Source organism: Sciurus carolinensis, chromosome 4 (assembly GCF_902686445.1).
Source record: "Sciurus carolinensis chromosome 4, mSciCar1.2, whole genome shotgun sequence".
Taxonomy (NCBI): Eukaryota; Metazoa; Chordata; class Mammalia; order Rodentia; family Sciuridae; genus Sciurus; species Sciurus carolinensis.
Window position 1 is genome coordinate 117,314,794 of NC_062216.1, and position 15,791 is coordinate 117,330,584.

General features: G+C 55.5%; 1 protein-coding gene across 1 annotated transcript in view; it reads left to right on the plus strand.

The window, feature by feature from the left end:
* Positions 1-14,274, plus strand: part of Lrp1 (LDL receptor related protein 1) — a 79,047-nt gene extending 64,773 nt beyond the window's left edge. The window contains 30 exon segments of the mRNA XM_047548687.1: positions 45-250; positions 981-1,169; positions 1,759-1,907; positions 2,342-2,435; positions 2,569-2,685; positions 2,904-3,023; positions 3,551-3,673; positions 3,821-3,946; positions 4,412-4,528; positions 5,206-5,312; positions 5,409-5,541; positions 6,367-6,486; positions 6,625-6,747; positions 7,010-7,150; positions 7,231-7,365; positions 7,438-7,557; positions 8,390-8,658; positions 9,423-9,601; positions 10,103-10,209; positions 10,427-10,543; positions 11,197-11,373; positions 11,527-11,667; positions 11,793-11,966; positions 12,209-12,370; positions 12,746-12,920; positions 13,085-13,186; positions 13,322-13,386; positions 13,487-13,577; positions 13,686-13,830; positions 13,998-14,274. Coding sequence (XP_047404643.1) covers positions 45-250; positions 981-1,169; positions 1,759-1,907; positions 2,342-2,435; positions 2,569-2,685; positions 2,904-3,023; positions 3,551-3,673; positions 3,821-3,946; positions 4,412-4,528; positions 5,206-5,312; positions 5,409-5,541; positions 6,367-6,486; positions 6,625-6,747; positions 7,010-7,150; positions 7,231-7,365; positions 7,438-7,557; positions 8,390-8,658; positions 9,423-9,601; positions 10,103-10,209; positions 10,427-10,543; positions 11,197-11,373; positions 11,527-11,667; positions 11,793-11,966; positions 12,209-12,370; positions 12,746-12,920; positions 13,085-13,186; positions 13,322-13,386; positions 13,487-13,577; positions 13,686-13,830; positions 13,998-14,138 — 4,165 coding nt within the window. The 3' untranslated portion in view covers positions 14,139-14,274.
* Positions 14,275-15,791: the final 1,517 nt, after the last annotated feature.

Genomic DNA, 15,791 nt, shown 5'->3' on the forward strand with positions numbered 1-15,791 from the left:
CATGCACTGGACCTCTTGAGGCTCACTGCCCGCCAACCTGCCAGGTACCTATACTGGACAGACTGGGGTGACCACTCACTGATTGGCCGGATTGGCATGGATGGGTCTGGCCGCAGCGTCATCGTGGACACCAAGATCACGTGGCCCAATGGCCTGACACTGGACTATGTCACCGAGCGTATCTACTGGGCTGATGCCCGCGAGGACTACATTGAATTTGCCAGCCTGGATGGCTCCAATCGCCATGTCGGTCAGTGTGCCATTGAGGCTGCCCAAGCATAGCAGGCCTAGGGGGACATGGGCCTGAAGTGACAGGAGATCAGGTTTGGGGGTGGGCATAAAAGTCAGAGGGTAGCCTGGCACAGTGTGCACACCTATAATCTCAGAGGCTCGGGAGGCTGAGACAGGAGGATTACAGGTTCAAAGCCAGCCTTACTAATTTAGCAAGGCCCTAAATAACTTAGTGAGACCCTGTCTTACAATAAAACATAAAAAGGGCTGGGGATGTGGCTCAGAAGTTAAGCACTCCTGGGTTCCATCCCTAGTACCAAATTTAAAAACAAAACAAAATGGGGTATGGTATAAGGACACCACCCATCAAATAGGGGTTCAGAGTACTCAGGGCATTCCCCAGGACTGGCTCAGGCAGGAGGCCACAATCCAGCTCCTTGGTAAGGAGAAACTGAGGCGTTTCCTAGGAATAGCTGAGGATAGCAACTCAGAGAGGTGGGGTTTGGAAGCTTGGGGCAGGGAAACACTCCCTACTTCCTAAGAGGAGCCATATACTATGTAGAACAGGAATTTCTGTGGAAAGTCTGCCACTCATTAGCTTGCAACCTTGAGAAGCCACAGACCCATCTGGAACTGGGGCTCATGCCCACCTTGCATGGTTAGGTAGGGATTAAGGAGATCAAGTAGGCAAAGTATTCTGTCTGCATTTGGAGCTGACTGCTGCTGTGCCTGTCTGCTGCCCCCCACAGTGCTAAGCCAAGACATCCCACACATCTTTGCACTGACCCTGTTTGAGGACTATGTCTACTGGACTGACTGGGAGACAAAGTCCATCAACCGAGCCCATAAAACCACGGGCACCAACAAGACTCTCCTAATCAGCACTCTGCACCGGCCCATGGACTTGCATGTCTTCCATGCCCTGCGCCAACCAGATGGTAAGTGAGCAAGAGACAGAATCAGAGAAGGGTAAGCTGGGTACAGAGGGCCCCAGAGTAGTGTGCAGACCCAGAAGGGGCAGGGTGCCCAGGTTAGTGGAAGTTTCTGCTTATCCCCTCTCCAGCATTGACTGAGTACTCTTTGCTAGGTACTGGGAGATTCCAAAGGTGTAAATAGAATATGGTTGGGTTCATGAGAGGTTCAGCCTAATCATGGAGTCCTATGGCAATTAGGCTCTGAGGCCAGTCAAGGAGTCCAGAGAGGGGTGGGTCTGGGTGCAGAGCACCAAAGTAGGACCCAGGAGGCAGGGAGGGGCCATAAGGGAGGGCAAAGATGTTGCAGGATGTCAGTTTGAGACCCAGCCTGGTCTTGGGACCTTGAGAGGGTCCTCTCCTGCCTCAGGCTCCAGCTCCTTCCTGAAAGAGGCGAGATTGAGGTCCATCTCTACCCAGGATAGAGTTGGCCAGCTAGCCTTCAGAAGACTAGAAACTCCACAGAGAATACTGCCCTCAATCTGCCAGAGGCCAGTGACTTGGGAAGTCATAAATCAGGCAGTCAACTGCCCCTTAACCACCTTTTCTCTGTCAGTTCCCAATCACCCCTGCAAGGTCAACAATGGTGGCTGTAGTAACCTGTGCCTGCTGTCTCCTGGGGGTGGGCACAAATGTGCCTGCCCCACCAACTTCTACCTGGGTGGCGATGGACGCACCTGTGTGTCCAACTGCACTGCAAGCCAGGTGAGGCTTTCCTCTGGACCCCCATTTCCCTGACCCCTCACACCAGTCCCCCCAATCCTCCTTGGACCCCAACACTTGCTCTAATGTCCTCACACACCTGGTTTTCCCATGCAAACACCCCCACATTTCTTACCAACCTCTTGTCTCCCAACAGCAATACATTTATACTTGTCACTACACACAGACACCTCCACACCCTAACCACGACCCTCCCTCACTAATCCCCCCAGCCCTGACTTCCACACACCTTCCCCCAAGCAGACACCCCCTTGCCCAGTCTTCCTGCTCTCTTCCCATCTCATCCTCCCATCCAGTCTACCTCCACCCAAACACCCTGACCCTGCCACTTCCTTGAAGCATCCTAACCCCTCAAAAGAAAAACTTCTGAGTTCCCCAGAGCCCACCAACCCCTCTTGCCCCCACCTGCCCTCCAGTTTGTGTGCAAGAACGACAAGTGCATCCCCTTCTGGTGGAAGTGTGACACTGAGGACGACTGTGGGGACCACTCAGATGAGCCTCCAGACTGTCGTGAGTGCCCAGGGTGCAGGTGGCAGAAGGGGCCTCACTGGCTGCCAGAGAGGTGGAGGCTGCAGTGCTCAGGGAGGGTCCTGACCATGCCCGCCTCCTGCTCCTCTGACGCCAAGCCTCACCTCCCCGGCAGCCGAGTTCAAGTGCCGCCCAGGACAGTTCCAGTGCTCAACAGGCATCTGCACAAACCCTGCCTTCATCTGTGATGGGGACAATGACTGCCAGGACAATAGTGATGAGGCCAATTGTGGTAAGTGGCTGCCCAGCCACTAGCTAACCTCCTTCCCCAGGATTTGGGGGTTTTAAGAGCAAGGCAGATTTAGCCAATGGCAGTTTTCTATCCAGGCTGGATTCCTACTGCTCAATGCCCCGGACCCATACCTGTCCACAAAGGGAACTGGGCCCCCTCTCTGTCCCTGGAGGGAGCAGTCTGCCATTAGTTACCCTCTCCTCCTACTGCCCCCACAGACATCCACGTCTGCTTGCCCAGTCAGTTCAAGTGCACCAACACCAACCGCTGTATTCCTGGCATCTTCCGCTGCAATGGGCAGGACAACTGTGGAGATGGCGAGGACGAGAGGGACTGCCGTGAGTGCCTCAGGCCATAGGGGCCAGGGTGCTGGGCAGCAAGCCAGACACAGGATGCACGTTGATTCCCCACTATGTCTTTTTCTTTTCCTTTTTTTTTTTTTTTTTTTTTTTTTCTGGTACCAGCCATTGAACCCAGGGGCACTTAACCATTGAGTCACATCCCCAGCCCTTTTATATTTTATGGTCTCTCTGAGTTGCTTAGAGCCTCAATAAGTTGCTGAGGCTGGCTCTTGATCCTCCTGCCTCAGCCTCCTGAGCTGCTGGGACTACAGGTGTGTGCTCCGGTTACTTTATTAGAGGGGTAACGCCAATCATCCATGTAACCGGGTTTGCTCATAAAATTATCTTTCTTGGAGATATTACAGATCCAGAAAAGAAAAAGCATTAAAATTGGAGATAAACTGTTCCTTCCTCCCAAGAAATTGCTGGCCAAACCAGGACCAGGGCTTAGAAGAGGGAGAGGACAGTGACCTTGAGCTGGGGGGCACAAAGGGGAGATCCTCATTCTCTCACTCACCCCACAGCTGAGGTGACCTGTGCCCCCAACCAGTTCCAGTGCTCCATCACCAAGCGCTGTATACCCCGCGTCTGGGTCTGTGACAGGGACAATGACTGTGTGGACGGCAGTGACGAGCCTGCCAATTGCAGTGAGTGGCCTGGCATTCCTGGGGAGCCCACCATCCCCCAAAGTGTCTGCTTCTGCCACCACCTGCACATGTGCACCCTTGTGCCCACTCCCACCCCAGCTGCAGGCTTCTGGAAAGGCCTAACCCTCTCCCTGCCCTCCCTTGCAGCCCAAATGACCTGTGGAGTGGATGAGTTCCGCTGCAAGGACTCAGGCCGCTGTATCCCAGCACGCTGGAAGTGTGATGGAGAGGATGACTGTGGGGATGGCTCAGATGAGCCCAAGGAAGAGTGTGGTGAGCCCCACCCCCACTTCAGAGGAAGGCAATCTGTAGGGTGGGGTGGCATGGTGCCCACCTGCAGTCAGAGATCTGGGCTGCATGCTGACCATGTCTCTTCATGGCCCTGTGCCGGCTTCCTGCCTGCTGTGGGACATTCCCACTCCATGCCCACCACCTCCTAATCCCCTCTTCCATGCCCCCGCCACACCTCATCAACACATACCTGTGCAGAATCTTCTCTGCACACACTAAGGAACCTGTTCATTTCCTTTCCCAAAGCAGCTGTTCCCCCATGTCCCGCCCAACACACACGAACTCATGTCTCTATCCCTAACCTCTTTGTAGACCCCACATGTCACACCACAGCCTGGGCTTCCCAGAGCTGAGCTTCCCTCAAACCACACCCACCTGTGATCATAATATCTACCTGCCACTCCATCCCTGACTGTCCCAATGTCTACCACATCTCACCTTCCCTAGATGAGCGCACCTGTGAACCATACCAATTCCGCTGCAAGAACAACCGCTGCGTGCCAGGCCGCTGGCAGTGCGACTATGACAACGACTGTGGGGACAACTCAGATGAGGAGAGTTGCAGTATGTGCCACACCCTGCCCCAGCCTGCCCACTGCTCACCCTCCCCAGGCCTCTGCACCTCCCTGCTCAGCACACCTGCCCCTACGGCCACCCATCTGGGCTAGAGCAAGGGGCCCCCTCCCAGGGCAAGGGTCAGAATTCCCTCCTGCCTCACCACACCCCACTCCATGTCGTGTACTTGAGTTTGTGCCATTTCACCTCATCTCATGTTTCTCTCCATTTTCACACTGTCCTCTTGGGGTTGCAGAGGTAGGTGTCTCTGATGTGCCCTGCTTCCCACCGTGCCCTGTCTCTGCCCCAGAGCCCACCCATCCCCTCTGTGCCTCTGCCCATCATCCTTCACTGGCCTCTCCCCAGACCCAGTGCTTGTCTTAGTGGTCTTGTTCCTCCTCTACCCTCCCCACACACAGCCTGCCCTGAAGGCAGGACCAAGGGCCCATGCTCTCTCCCACGTGTCTGTTCCCAGTGGGGTAAGCACTGTCCCCTGAGGGCGGTCAGTTGGCTCTGCCCAGGATCGGTTGAGCATCTTAGTTATTACACCAGTCACCTGTGGCCTTCAAGGACACAGGGATGGGGTTTGGGCTCCAGAGTATCACTTCCAAGGACTTGGAGCTGGCTGAGGGCTGAGTCCCTGTGCCCACCCTGCTGGGATCTGTCTCTCCCCTGTCCCTCCCCAGCCCCTCGGCCCTGCTCTGAGAGTGAGTTCTCCTGTGCCAATGGCCGCTGCATCGCTGGGCGCTGGAAGTGCGATGGGGACCATGACTGTGCAGACGGCTCGGATGAGGTGGGTGGGGAACCAGAAAGAAGGAGGCCTCAGAAGAGTCAGAGCAGGGCCCCAGTGGTGCCAAGCTGACCAGGCTGCTGGCTCCCATGCCCACAGAAAGATTGCACCCCCCGCTGTGACATGGACCAGTTCCAGTGCAAGAGTGGTCACTGTATCCCCCTGCGCTGGCGCTGTGACGCAGATGCTGACTGCATGGACGGCAGTGATGAGGAGGCCTGCGGCACTGGCGGTGAGCCCCTCCAGCCTGCCTTCTCCTGGCCCTCCCACATCCCCATCCCATCGTGTGGCCAAGTTCTCTCATTCTTCCCCATATTCATTATTCATGCAACAGTTATTTATTGACCATTGTAGGTGTTGGAGATACAGCACTAAACAAGACTCAGGGCTGCTGGGTGCATTTTTGTGCAGGTGGTACTCTCTCCAGTGGCACCTAATTGGGCTCAGTTGGGCTGAGAACCAGCAGAAGTCTGCAGGTTGTGTCCCTGTAACCCACCACCAACACAAGTTCCTACCAGTCTGCTGCCCTGAGAAGCCAAGTCCTGCTCACTTTCCTTCCCTGATACAATGAACCAGACCCTGCCCCTGGCAGACCTGCCTGGGCTCAGCAGAAAAAGGGGACAGCATGAAGTCTGCCAGGAGAGAAAGTTGAGGGATAGGGACCCCAACTCTGAGGGCAGACATCCTGGCTCTGCCCTGGTAGGCTGAGGACAGGGACCTGAACCTGGTCTCCTACCCACTGTTGCACCTCTGTGCCTATCACAGAAAAACACTAGGCCCGCCTGCCCTGCCACATCCACCAAACAGAGTGCCCTCCAACCCCTCTGGACACTTGACAAAAATGGCCTCTCCTCCCCTAACTACCATAGGAGGCACCTTTGCCCTTCTGCCCACCAGGTAGAAATGAAATGTGGGTCTAGTCTAGCTGTGCCACTGCTTTTCTGGTGACTCCTCTGGGCCTAGCCCCACCTGTGGAGGAGGACTCTAGGCACTATCCTAGCAGGGCAACCTGCAGCCCCTGGCTCATTCTTCTCTCCTTGCTCCCCCTGGCTCCCAGTGCGGACCTGCCCTCTGGACGAGTTCCAGTGTAACAACACCTTGTGCAAGCCTCTGGCCTGGAAGTGCGATGGCGAGGACGACTGTGGGGACAACTCGGATGAGAACCCTGAGGAGTGTGGTGAGATTTGGGGCATGTCAGGGCAGGGATGGGCTCCAGGGGGAGGGTGGGATTCCCAGGCTCCCCAGTTCCCCAGTGGCCTGCCGTGGCCTTCTACCCCTCAACCCAAGGCTAATTGCTGTCTCCTGGCTGCCGCAGCCCAGTTTGTATGCCCTCCCAATCGGCCCTTCCGTTGCAAGAACGACCGTGTCTGCCTGTGGATCGGGCGCCAGTGTGATGGCACTGACAACTGCGGGGATGGGACTGATGAGGAGGACTGTGGTGAGCAGGGGGCCAGTGAGCAGCTGGGGAGGATAATTGCTGGGAGCCTGAGGGCCTTCCTTGTGAGAGAGAAGCTCCTGGGGAGAAGAGGCTTCTGATGTCCTACATCTGGAGGAGGAGGCTGGAATCTAATGATTAACCAGTTCCCCTTGCAAGCTTGACAGACAGCCAGGCTTGGACCCTCTGGTATCCATGGGGTCCATCTGGGAGGAAGGGACAGTGTGGCAAATACCCAGGGCCTGAAGCCCCCTGTCCTCTCCAGAGCCTCCCACAGCACAGATCCCCCACTGCAAAGACAAGAAGGAGTTTCTGTGCCGGAACCAGCGCTGCCTCTCCTCCTCGCTGCGCTGCAATATGTTTGATGACTGTGGGGATGGCTCTGACGAGGAGGACTGCAGCATCGGTAAGACCCAATCATGGCATGGTGGGGCTGGGCTTGGGAGGAGGGGATCCGGGAGGGAATCCACTCTCTATCCCCCACAGACCCCAAGCTGACCAGCTGCGCCACCAATGCCAGCATCTGTGGGGATGAGGCACGCTGTGTGCGTACTGAGAAAGCCGCCTACTGTGCCTGCCGCTCAGGCTTCCACACTGTGCCAGGCCAGCCCGGATGCCAGGGTAGGAAATTGGGATTGGGGGACAGAAGCCCCAGCGACCGGACTCCCCATGACCCTTCTATGTAACCCCCAGACATCAATGAGTGCCTGCGCTTCGGCACCTGCTCGCAGCTCTGCAACAACACCAAGGGCGGCCACCTCTGCAGCTGTGCCCGAAACTTCATGAAGACACACAATACCTGCAAAGCGGAAGGTACAGAGCCAGGAGAGGGCAGGAAGGGTGGATGGGACCAGGCAACACCAGGATACAAAATAGCGCCAGCCTGGAATGCAACATTTCCCCCCACACACCCTTGCCCAGGCATGGAACCCCAGACCCAAGATGCAGGATCCTGGACACGGTGTGGCATAAGCAGATGGCACAGCCTTCTAACTCTGAAGTTCAGCAGGGAGGGCACTCCCCTATGGCACACATGTTCCTCCCTGACTACTCCCAGGAGGAACACACACTCAGAGTCACTCTGGCACACTTATACTGCCACATGTGCCCGCCCTCCACTGTGCCTTCCCTATGCCTGTATGCAAACACCTACACACATTCCTGTGCACACACATACCCTCCATGCACATGAGCTCATAGATACACACAGCCAGGCACTCTCACACCTGTGCACACTCATACCCCTCTGTGGACATGCACATAAACTCCCACATGCGTGAGCACCAACAAGCACCTAACAGACAGCATGAGTCAGAGAGTGTAGTGATGCCATCTAGAGGCCAGGAGGAGGCAGAAGTCCTTGAGGCTGGAGGGGCAGGGACAGATTTCTGAAGGAGGAGGTCATAATAGATCATCTCAGAGAAGAGGGGATGTTCAGAGGTTAGGCTGAAGCCCTCTGGCCCAGCACTGGGAGAATGAGCATCTTCTTCTGGCTGGAGCAGATGGTCAATTAGGACAGAAGATATTGCTAGGGTGATAAGGGCTGGACTGGTGGCACCCTCCTCCTAGTACCAGACCCAGCCCATAGCCCTGGCCTCCAGCAGCATTTCATCCCCACCTGACATCCAGCCTATTGCCCTTCCAGGCTCTGAGTACCAGGTCCTGTACATTGCTGATGACAATGAGATCCGCAGCCTGTTTCCTGGGCATCCCCATTCCGCTTACGAGCAGGCCTTCCAAGGTGATGAGAGTGTCCGCATCGATGCCATGGATGTCCATGTCAAGGCCGGCCGTGTCTATTGGACCAACTGGCACACAGGCACCATCTCCTATAGAAGCCTGCCACCTGCTGCACCTCCTACCACTTCCAACCGACACCGGCGACAGATTGACCGGGGTGTCACCCACCTCAATGTGAGTACCCAGCCTGACATGGATTGGGTGGAAGAGCTCCTTAGAGCAGACAGTTCAGAGCAGAATTTGAAAAGGACAGCAGAAGGGGGCAAAGGGTGAGACTAGAAGGCAGCGGTGGTGAGGATTACGTTCTGAGGCATAGACAGAGCAGTCTGATAATTGTATCAGTGTTTGCCTGTGCTCCAGCCTATTGCCCTTCCAGGCTCCAAGTACCAGGTCCTGTACATTGCTGATGATAGTGAGATCCGCAGCCTCATTGGCAGCCCAGGGCAGCAGGGCAGACTGACCCTCAGCATGAGAGCCCTTGATTCTTTTTTTGTGTGTGTGGTGCTGGGGATCGAACCCAGGGCCTTGTGCTTGCAAGGCAAGCACTCTACCGACTAAGCTATCTCCCCAGTCCTAGAGCCCTTGATTCTTGATCATCATTGCTACCTGTGTCAGTCTTGGCCCATTTACTCTCTGGCTTCATTATTTTCATCAATAAAATGAGTTAATAATACCTACTTGGGGCAGGGGCTCAGTGGTAGAGTATGCTGAGCAGGCAAGAAACCCTGTCTTCGATCCCCAGCTCCAGTAATAATAACTGTCTCGTAGTCTTTTTTTTTTTTAGTGAGGTAAAACATGTCCAAGCCTGGCATCTCCTTGAAACCTGGGACTGATTGATGTGGGGCAATGTTTTCACAGGGCAGAATGGCAGGCCCAGGGGTGGGATCATGGGCAGGAAAACAAAAGTGGTGGCCCCTGAGCCTGAGACTCCCATTCAGATTTCAGGGCTGAAGATGCCAAGGGGCATCGCCATCGACTGGGTGGCCGGGAACGTGTATTGGACTGACTCTGGCCGAGACGTGATTGAGGTGGCACAAATGAAGGGCGAGAACCGCAAGACGCTCATCTCGGGCATGATTGACGAGCCCCACGCCATTGTGGTGGACCCACTAAGGGGGTGGGCAAGGGTCCTAGGGGGGAGGCATCTGGGCTGGTGGTAGGAAGTCCCTGGGCTGGGGGCATGGGCCCAGCATCCACAAGCATGCCCTTCCAGACCAGCCTGAGAGGCAGAGTCCTCAGGCACTCCAGTCTTCCAAGCTACCCCCAGCCCTGGCCCTAACCAGTGCTGCATTTGCCAGGGACTCCAGCAGGGCCTGCTCGGTAGGCACCCGACCTCCACTTGGATGGCTATCAAGGGCACCCAGGTTATGGAATTCCCCTCTGCTCCAGGGACATCTCTGCTCACTTACACATCTGTGGTTCCGCACATTGTGGTTTTAGAGTAGAAGGTGTTCACCTGGTCAGACGCCGTCTCCCATTCTTCTCTGTGGGAGGAAGACAGTGCACCCTCCTCCTGAAATCCAGCAGTCCCTGTGCCAGACCACACACCCTGTCTCACCTCATTCTGCCTCCTCTGGCTCTCAGGTCAGACCCATTCTCACCCCTTCTCCTTCCCCAGCACCATGTACTGGTCAGACTGGGGGAACCACCCCAAGATTGAGACGGCAGCGATGGATGGGACCCTTCGGGAGACACTGGTGCAGGACAACATTCAGTGGCCCACAGGTCCATTGGGCAGGGGTGGTGCTGTGGGAAGGGCAGACTCTCCAAGGCCAGTGCTGACTGGGGCTGGAACCAGGCAAAGGGCTTGTGGACGCTTTTCCCAGATAGGTGGTTGGGAGTGGTCATGTGATCAGGATGCACTGTCCTGGACACTGAGTCAAGTCTTCACCTCTGATGTAGCAGAGACTCAGCCCTCACAGCACTCCCTGCCTTCCCCCAGGCCTGGCTGTAGATTATCACAACGAACGACTGTACTGGGCAGATGCCAAGCTTTCAGTCATCGGCAGCATCCGGCTCAATGGCACGGACCCCATCGTGGCTGCTGACAGCAAGCGAGGTCAGAGCCCAGCAGCAGCCTTGTCCTCAGGCCCCCAACCTCCCCACTGAACCTCAAAACCTCACTCCAATGCTTCCATCCTTCATCAGCCTGGCCCCAAACAGTCCTGTAGGCCTGTACCTACCTGACTCTGGCCAATGGGTCAATTCATTCACTCTACCACTAAGTATCAAGTTGTGTAGAGGCAGTAGAGGTGGTAGTTAGAACTTAAAATGTGGGGATAAGATGTAGAAGTCAACCATGACCCCAGAAGTCTTTTGTCAGAAGTGGCCATAGAACGGATAGGTGGGAAACGCCAGGCACAGTGGCACACACCTGTAATCCCAGCAGCTCAGGAGGCTGAGGCAGGAGGATTGAGAATTCAAAGCCAGCCTCAGCAACTTAATGAGGACCTAAGCAACTCAGTGAGACCGCGTCTCTAAATAAAATACAAAAAAGAGCTGGGGATGTGGCTCAGTGGTTAAGTGCCTCTTAGTTCAATTCCTGGTACCCCCCCCCAAAAAAAAAAGAAAGGACAGGGGGTGGAATGTGGACAGTTTGGTCTGGATGTTTGGAGTTTGAAGTACCTGGGAACCACAGGGACTGGTATCCTGAAGGATATGACCAAGACCCAAGACTCCTCTGATTTCACTTGATTCCACCTCCTCCCCCAGGCCTAAGTCACCCCTTCAGTATTGATGTCTTCGAGGATTACATCTATGGTGTCACCTACATCAATAATCGTGTCTTCAAGATCCATAAGTTTGGACACAGCCCATTGATCAACCTGACAGGTGGCCTGAGCCACGCCTCTGATGTGGTCCTGTACCATCAGCACAAGCAGCCTGAAGGTGAGGGAGAGGAAGAGCCTGGGGTCAGAAAGGGAAGGTCTGGTAGTACCAGGTCTCTAGGCCATGACCTCAGGTCTAAGTGAAGAAGGGAGCATTCTGGGTCCACAGGGCTCAGGAAAGGGCCCTGCTCAGTATCTGCCCCCACATCTGTAGTGACCAACCCCTGTGACCGCAAGAAATGTGAGTGGCTCTGCCTGCTGAGTCCCAGTGGGCCTGTCTGCACCTGTCCCAATGGGAAGCGACTGGACAATGGCACCTGTGTGCCTATACCCTCTCCAACACCCCCTCCAGATGGTACGTTCGCACCTGTCCCCAGTGCCCCATCCCATGCCTCAGGACCCTCCTCCCTCAGGTCCTTGACCTCCCAGTCCTCCTCTCCCCTTGCCCTGGCTTTGCCCTCTGATGAGTCCCTCCTGCAGCTCCCCGACCTGGAACCTGCAATCTGCAGTGCTTCAATGGGGGCAGCTGTTTCCTCAATGCACGGAGGCAGCCCAAGTGTCGCTGCCAGCCCCGCTACACAGGTGACAAGTGTGAGCTGGACCAATGCTGGGAGCATTGTCGCAACGGGGGCACCTGTGCTGCCTCCCCCTCTGGTATGCCCACGCCCAGAACTGTTCTTTGTTCCTTGTCCCTTGCTCCCACCCCTCTGGCTCCACCCCAAGCTGATGCCCAACTCCTGCCTACCTTGCCTGGCCTCCTGCCTCCTCTCTACAGCTCCAGCATCCAGTCCCTCTGGTCTCTGCCTCCCACCCAGGTCCTCCAAGCCCTGTTCCTTTGTTATAAGGCTAGGTGGTCCCCAAAGCCACAATTCCACTCATACATTCTCTCCCACCAGGCATGCCCACGTGCCGGTGCCCCACGGGCTTCACAGGCCCCAAATGCACCCAGCAGGTGTGTGCGGGCTACTGTGCCAACAACAGCACCTGCACTGTCAACCAGGGCAACCAGCCTCAGTGCCGATGCCTACCTGGCTTCCTGGGTGACCGCTGCCAGTACCGTGAGTGAGCCATCTCCAGGCCCCAGGGGAGGAAGAGGGGAGCCAGGACCCATGGAGGCAAGTTCAGGGGAGGGAGACCATATGCAGCTGAGACAGGCCCAGGCTGCTGGTGCTACTCAGAAAAGTGTTGGCACACCTCCCCGAGGTAGTAAGCACTCTGGACCTCAGAACTGTTCAAGCAAAAACAGAGCCCTGCTAGCATGCTCTGGGAATATCCTTGTGCCCTGGAGCTTGTGATATGCGAATAGCAGGAAACCCAGGAGGAGGTGGGAGTCATCCATGGGACAAAGGAGTCCTTTCAGGTGCCCAGCCACCCCTTGGGAGGGCCCCACGAGGGTGGGGTATAAGGTACTTCCTCTCCACTCACAACTGTAGGGGAGTGCTCTGGCTACTGCGAGAACTTTGGCACATGCCAGATGGCTGCAGATGGCTCCCAGCAATGTCGCTGCACTGTCTACTTTGAGGGACCAAGGTGTGAGGTAAACAAGTGCAGCCGCTGTCTCCAAGGAGCCTGTGTGGTCAACAAGCAGACTGGGGATGTCACCTGCAAGTGAGTGGGCCCCTGCCTCCATGATTCTACCCTATTCCAGCCATATACCCTCCATCCTACTGATCCCATCCCTGTTCCTCCACCTGCAACCCTATCCTGACACTTCCTTAGCTTCACACGCTTCTTGACCAGCCCCAGCCCCAGCCTCTGACTCCTTCCCACAGCTGCACCGATGGCCGGGTGGCCCCCAGCTGTCTGACCTGTGTTGGCCACTGCAGCAATGGCGGTTCCTGTACCATGAATAGCAAGATGATGCCTGAGTGCCAGTGAGTTGGGACTGAGTCTTATCCCAGACATACAATATCACTCCTTTCCTCAAATCTGAGCAGAGGACCACCCAGTTTCCCTGGAGCAGCAGTTGTGGAGTTCCTGTCCACTCAGCTCTGCCCTCCTACCTGCAGGTGCCCACCCCACATGACAGGACCACGGTGTGAAGAGCAGGTCGTCAGTCAACAGCAGCCTGGACGTAAGTGGCATAGGGTGTGACAGGCAGGACTGCTGGGTCCTAGAGCAGGGTGTCAGAGCCTTCTGACCTTCTGACTCATTTTCCCATGTCCTCCCTCCAGATATGGCCTCCATCCTTATTCCTCTCCTGTTGCTGCTGCTGCTGCTTCTAGTGGCTGGAGTGGTATTCTGGTATAAGCGGCGAGTCCGAGGGTGAGCCACCAGGAGTTTAGAAAGTTTTGGACATTGCTTTGCCACCCAGTCTGACCCCCCCACACACTCCCAGAATCTCTACCTTCTTACACTCCTGCCCTTCCCCAGGGCTAAGGGCTTTCAGCACCAGCGGATGACCAATGGAGCTATGAATGTGGAGATTGGGAACCCTACCTACAAGATGTACGAAGGCGGAGAGCCTGATGATGTTGGGGGCCTATTGGATGCTGATTTTGCCCTGGACCCTGACAAGGTAGGCTGGAGGAGAGATTGGGGAGGCTCCCAGGGTAGGGCTAAGAGGCTGTGGGTAGAGTGATTAAGGGTATCAGGTTGGATGATGGGTCAGAGGTAGGGAGTGGGATAACCTGGGCCACAGAGCCCAGCCCCTGAGCCCCACCTGAACCCTCTGTTGCTTTGCAGCCCACCAACTTCACCAACCCTGTGTATGCTACACTCTACATGGGGGGCCACGGCAGCCGCCACTCCTTGGCCAGCACGGACGAGAAGCGAGAACTCCTGGGCCGGGGCCCTGAGGACGAGATAGGGGACCCCTTGGCATAGGGCCCTGCTCCATCGGACTCCCCCCAGAGTGCCCCTGCCAGAGAAGTCCTTCAATGAGCCCCCTCCCCAGCCAGCCCTTCCCCGGCCCTGCCGGATGTATAAATGTAAAAATGAAGGAATTACTTTTTATATGTGAGTGAGCAAGCGAGCACAGTATTATCTCTTTCCATTCTCCTCCTTCCTGCCTGCTCCTCAGCACCCCCCCCATGCTACCTTGTTGGGGGCAGGGAGGGCTCTGGGGGCTCCTGCAACTTAAAGGTATGAGGGAGCCCACCTCCTTTCCCACCAAAATGCACCCCCCCCTGGGAGATCTGGTGGTGCAGCACCCCTGACAAAGACACTTTGTGAAGGTCCTCCTACTCCTTCCCCCTCAGCTCCTCCCTTCCCAAGTCCCTGGGGCTAATTCTGGGGAGGTAGATTCTCTGCTGCCCCTGTCTAGAAGATTTGGCTCTGGCTGAAGTAGGAAGGGACAAATGGAGATTTAAGTTCTTGGGCAGGATGCCCCAAGACCCGGCCCCCACTCTTAGGGGCACCTCAGAGATGACCATGCTCAGTAACCTCCCAAACAGGCCCCCCTCTTCAGTGCCCTCACAATGGCTCCCAGGGCTAGAAACCTTCATTGGTAACAGACCCCCCAACCTCCCTCCCCTGGGGATGAGGAAATGGGGCACACTAAGGAAGGGCAAGTGGGCAGCCCCGTTTTGGGGACATGAACGTTTTAATAATTTTTGCTGAATTCCTTTACAACTAAATAACACAGATATTGTTATAAATAAAATTGTAAAAAAAAAAAAAAAAAAAAAAAAAAAAAAAAAAAAGAGAGAGAGAGAAAGAGAGAGAGAGAAAGCCGATTGTGTCTGCCTGGGAATGTGACTGTGGGCTGGGGCTGCACTTTTGGGCTTCAGCCACCAGGGGAGCCATGATCTTTACTGAAGGCAGGCTTGGGAGTCCTGCCGGCAGATCCCTTCTCCTGGAGCCCCTTCCCTCTCCATCTTGCTATAGCAGGGAGAGCAGGGTGGTACTGGACTTGGCAGGAAGGACCTTTTTCTCCTGGATATGTGACTTTGAGGCAGTGACTTCACTGCTCTGAATCTCGTGTTCCCACTGGCTCTAGGACACTAACTCCAAGATCTGTTCCTCTGCATTACCACTTCCTTTGGACACCACTACCCCTCCTGCCTATATTATTTCCCATAGTAAGAAATCCCACTAGAAGGAATGAATACATTGGATTGTGAAGGCTTTCCAGGCCTTCAAAATGGTCCCCTGTGGCATTCTCTGTCCACATTTGTTCTCAAAGTATTGACATCTGACTTCATGGAGACTGATCAGATGCCAAGAGTAAAGTCCTGGATTTAAGCAGGAAGGACTGAAGGGAGCTGGACAGACCAGTTTGCCAGGCCCACTATCCTCCAACAGATCCAGCTCAGCAACCATTCAGACATTCTATGGGTTGACAGAGATGATTTAAGTTGTCCTTGCTCAGAGAAGGGAGCCTCTTGGAAAAAACACAGCTTCACACCACCCAGGACTGAGAGAGGATTAGAAACCCACTCTCCCCCACAACAGCAAGTATGAGCTCAGGAAGGGTGGCTGCAAATGCCTGATGAGCTCTTATCCAACTTCCAAAGGGAATACTGTCTTTCATTCCCT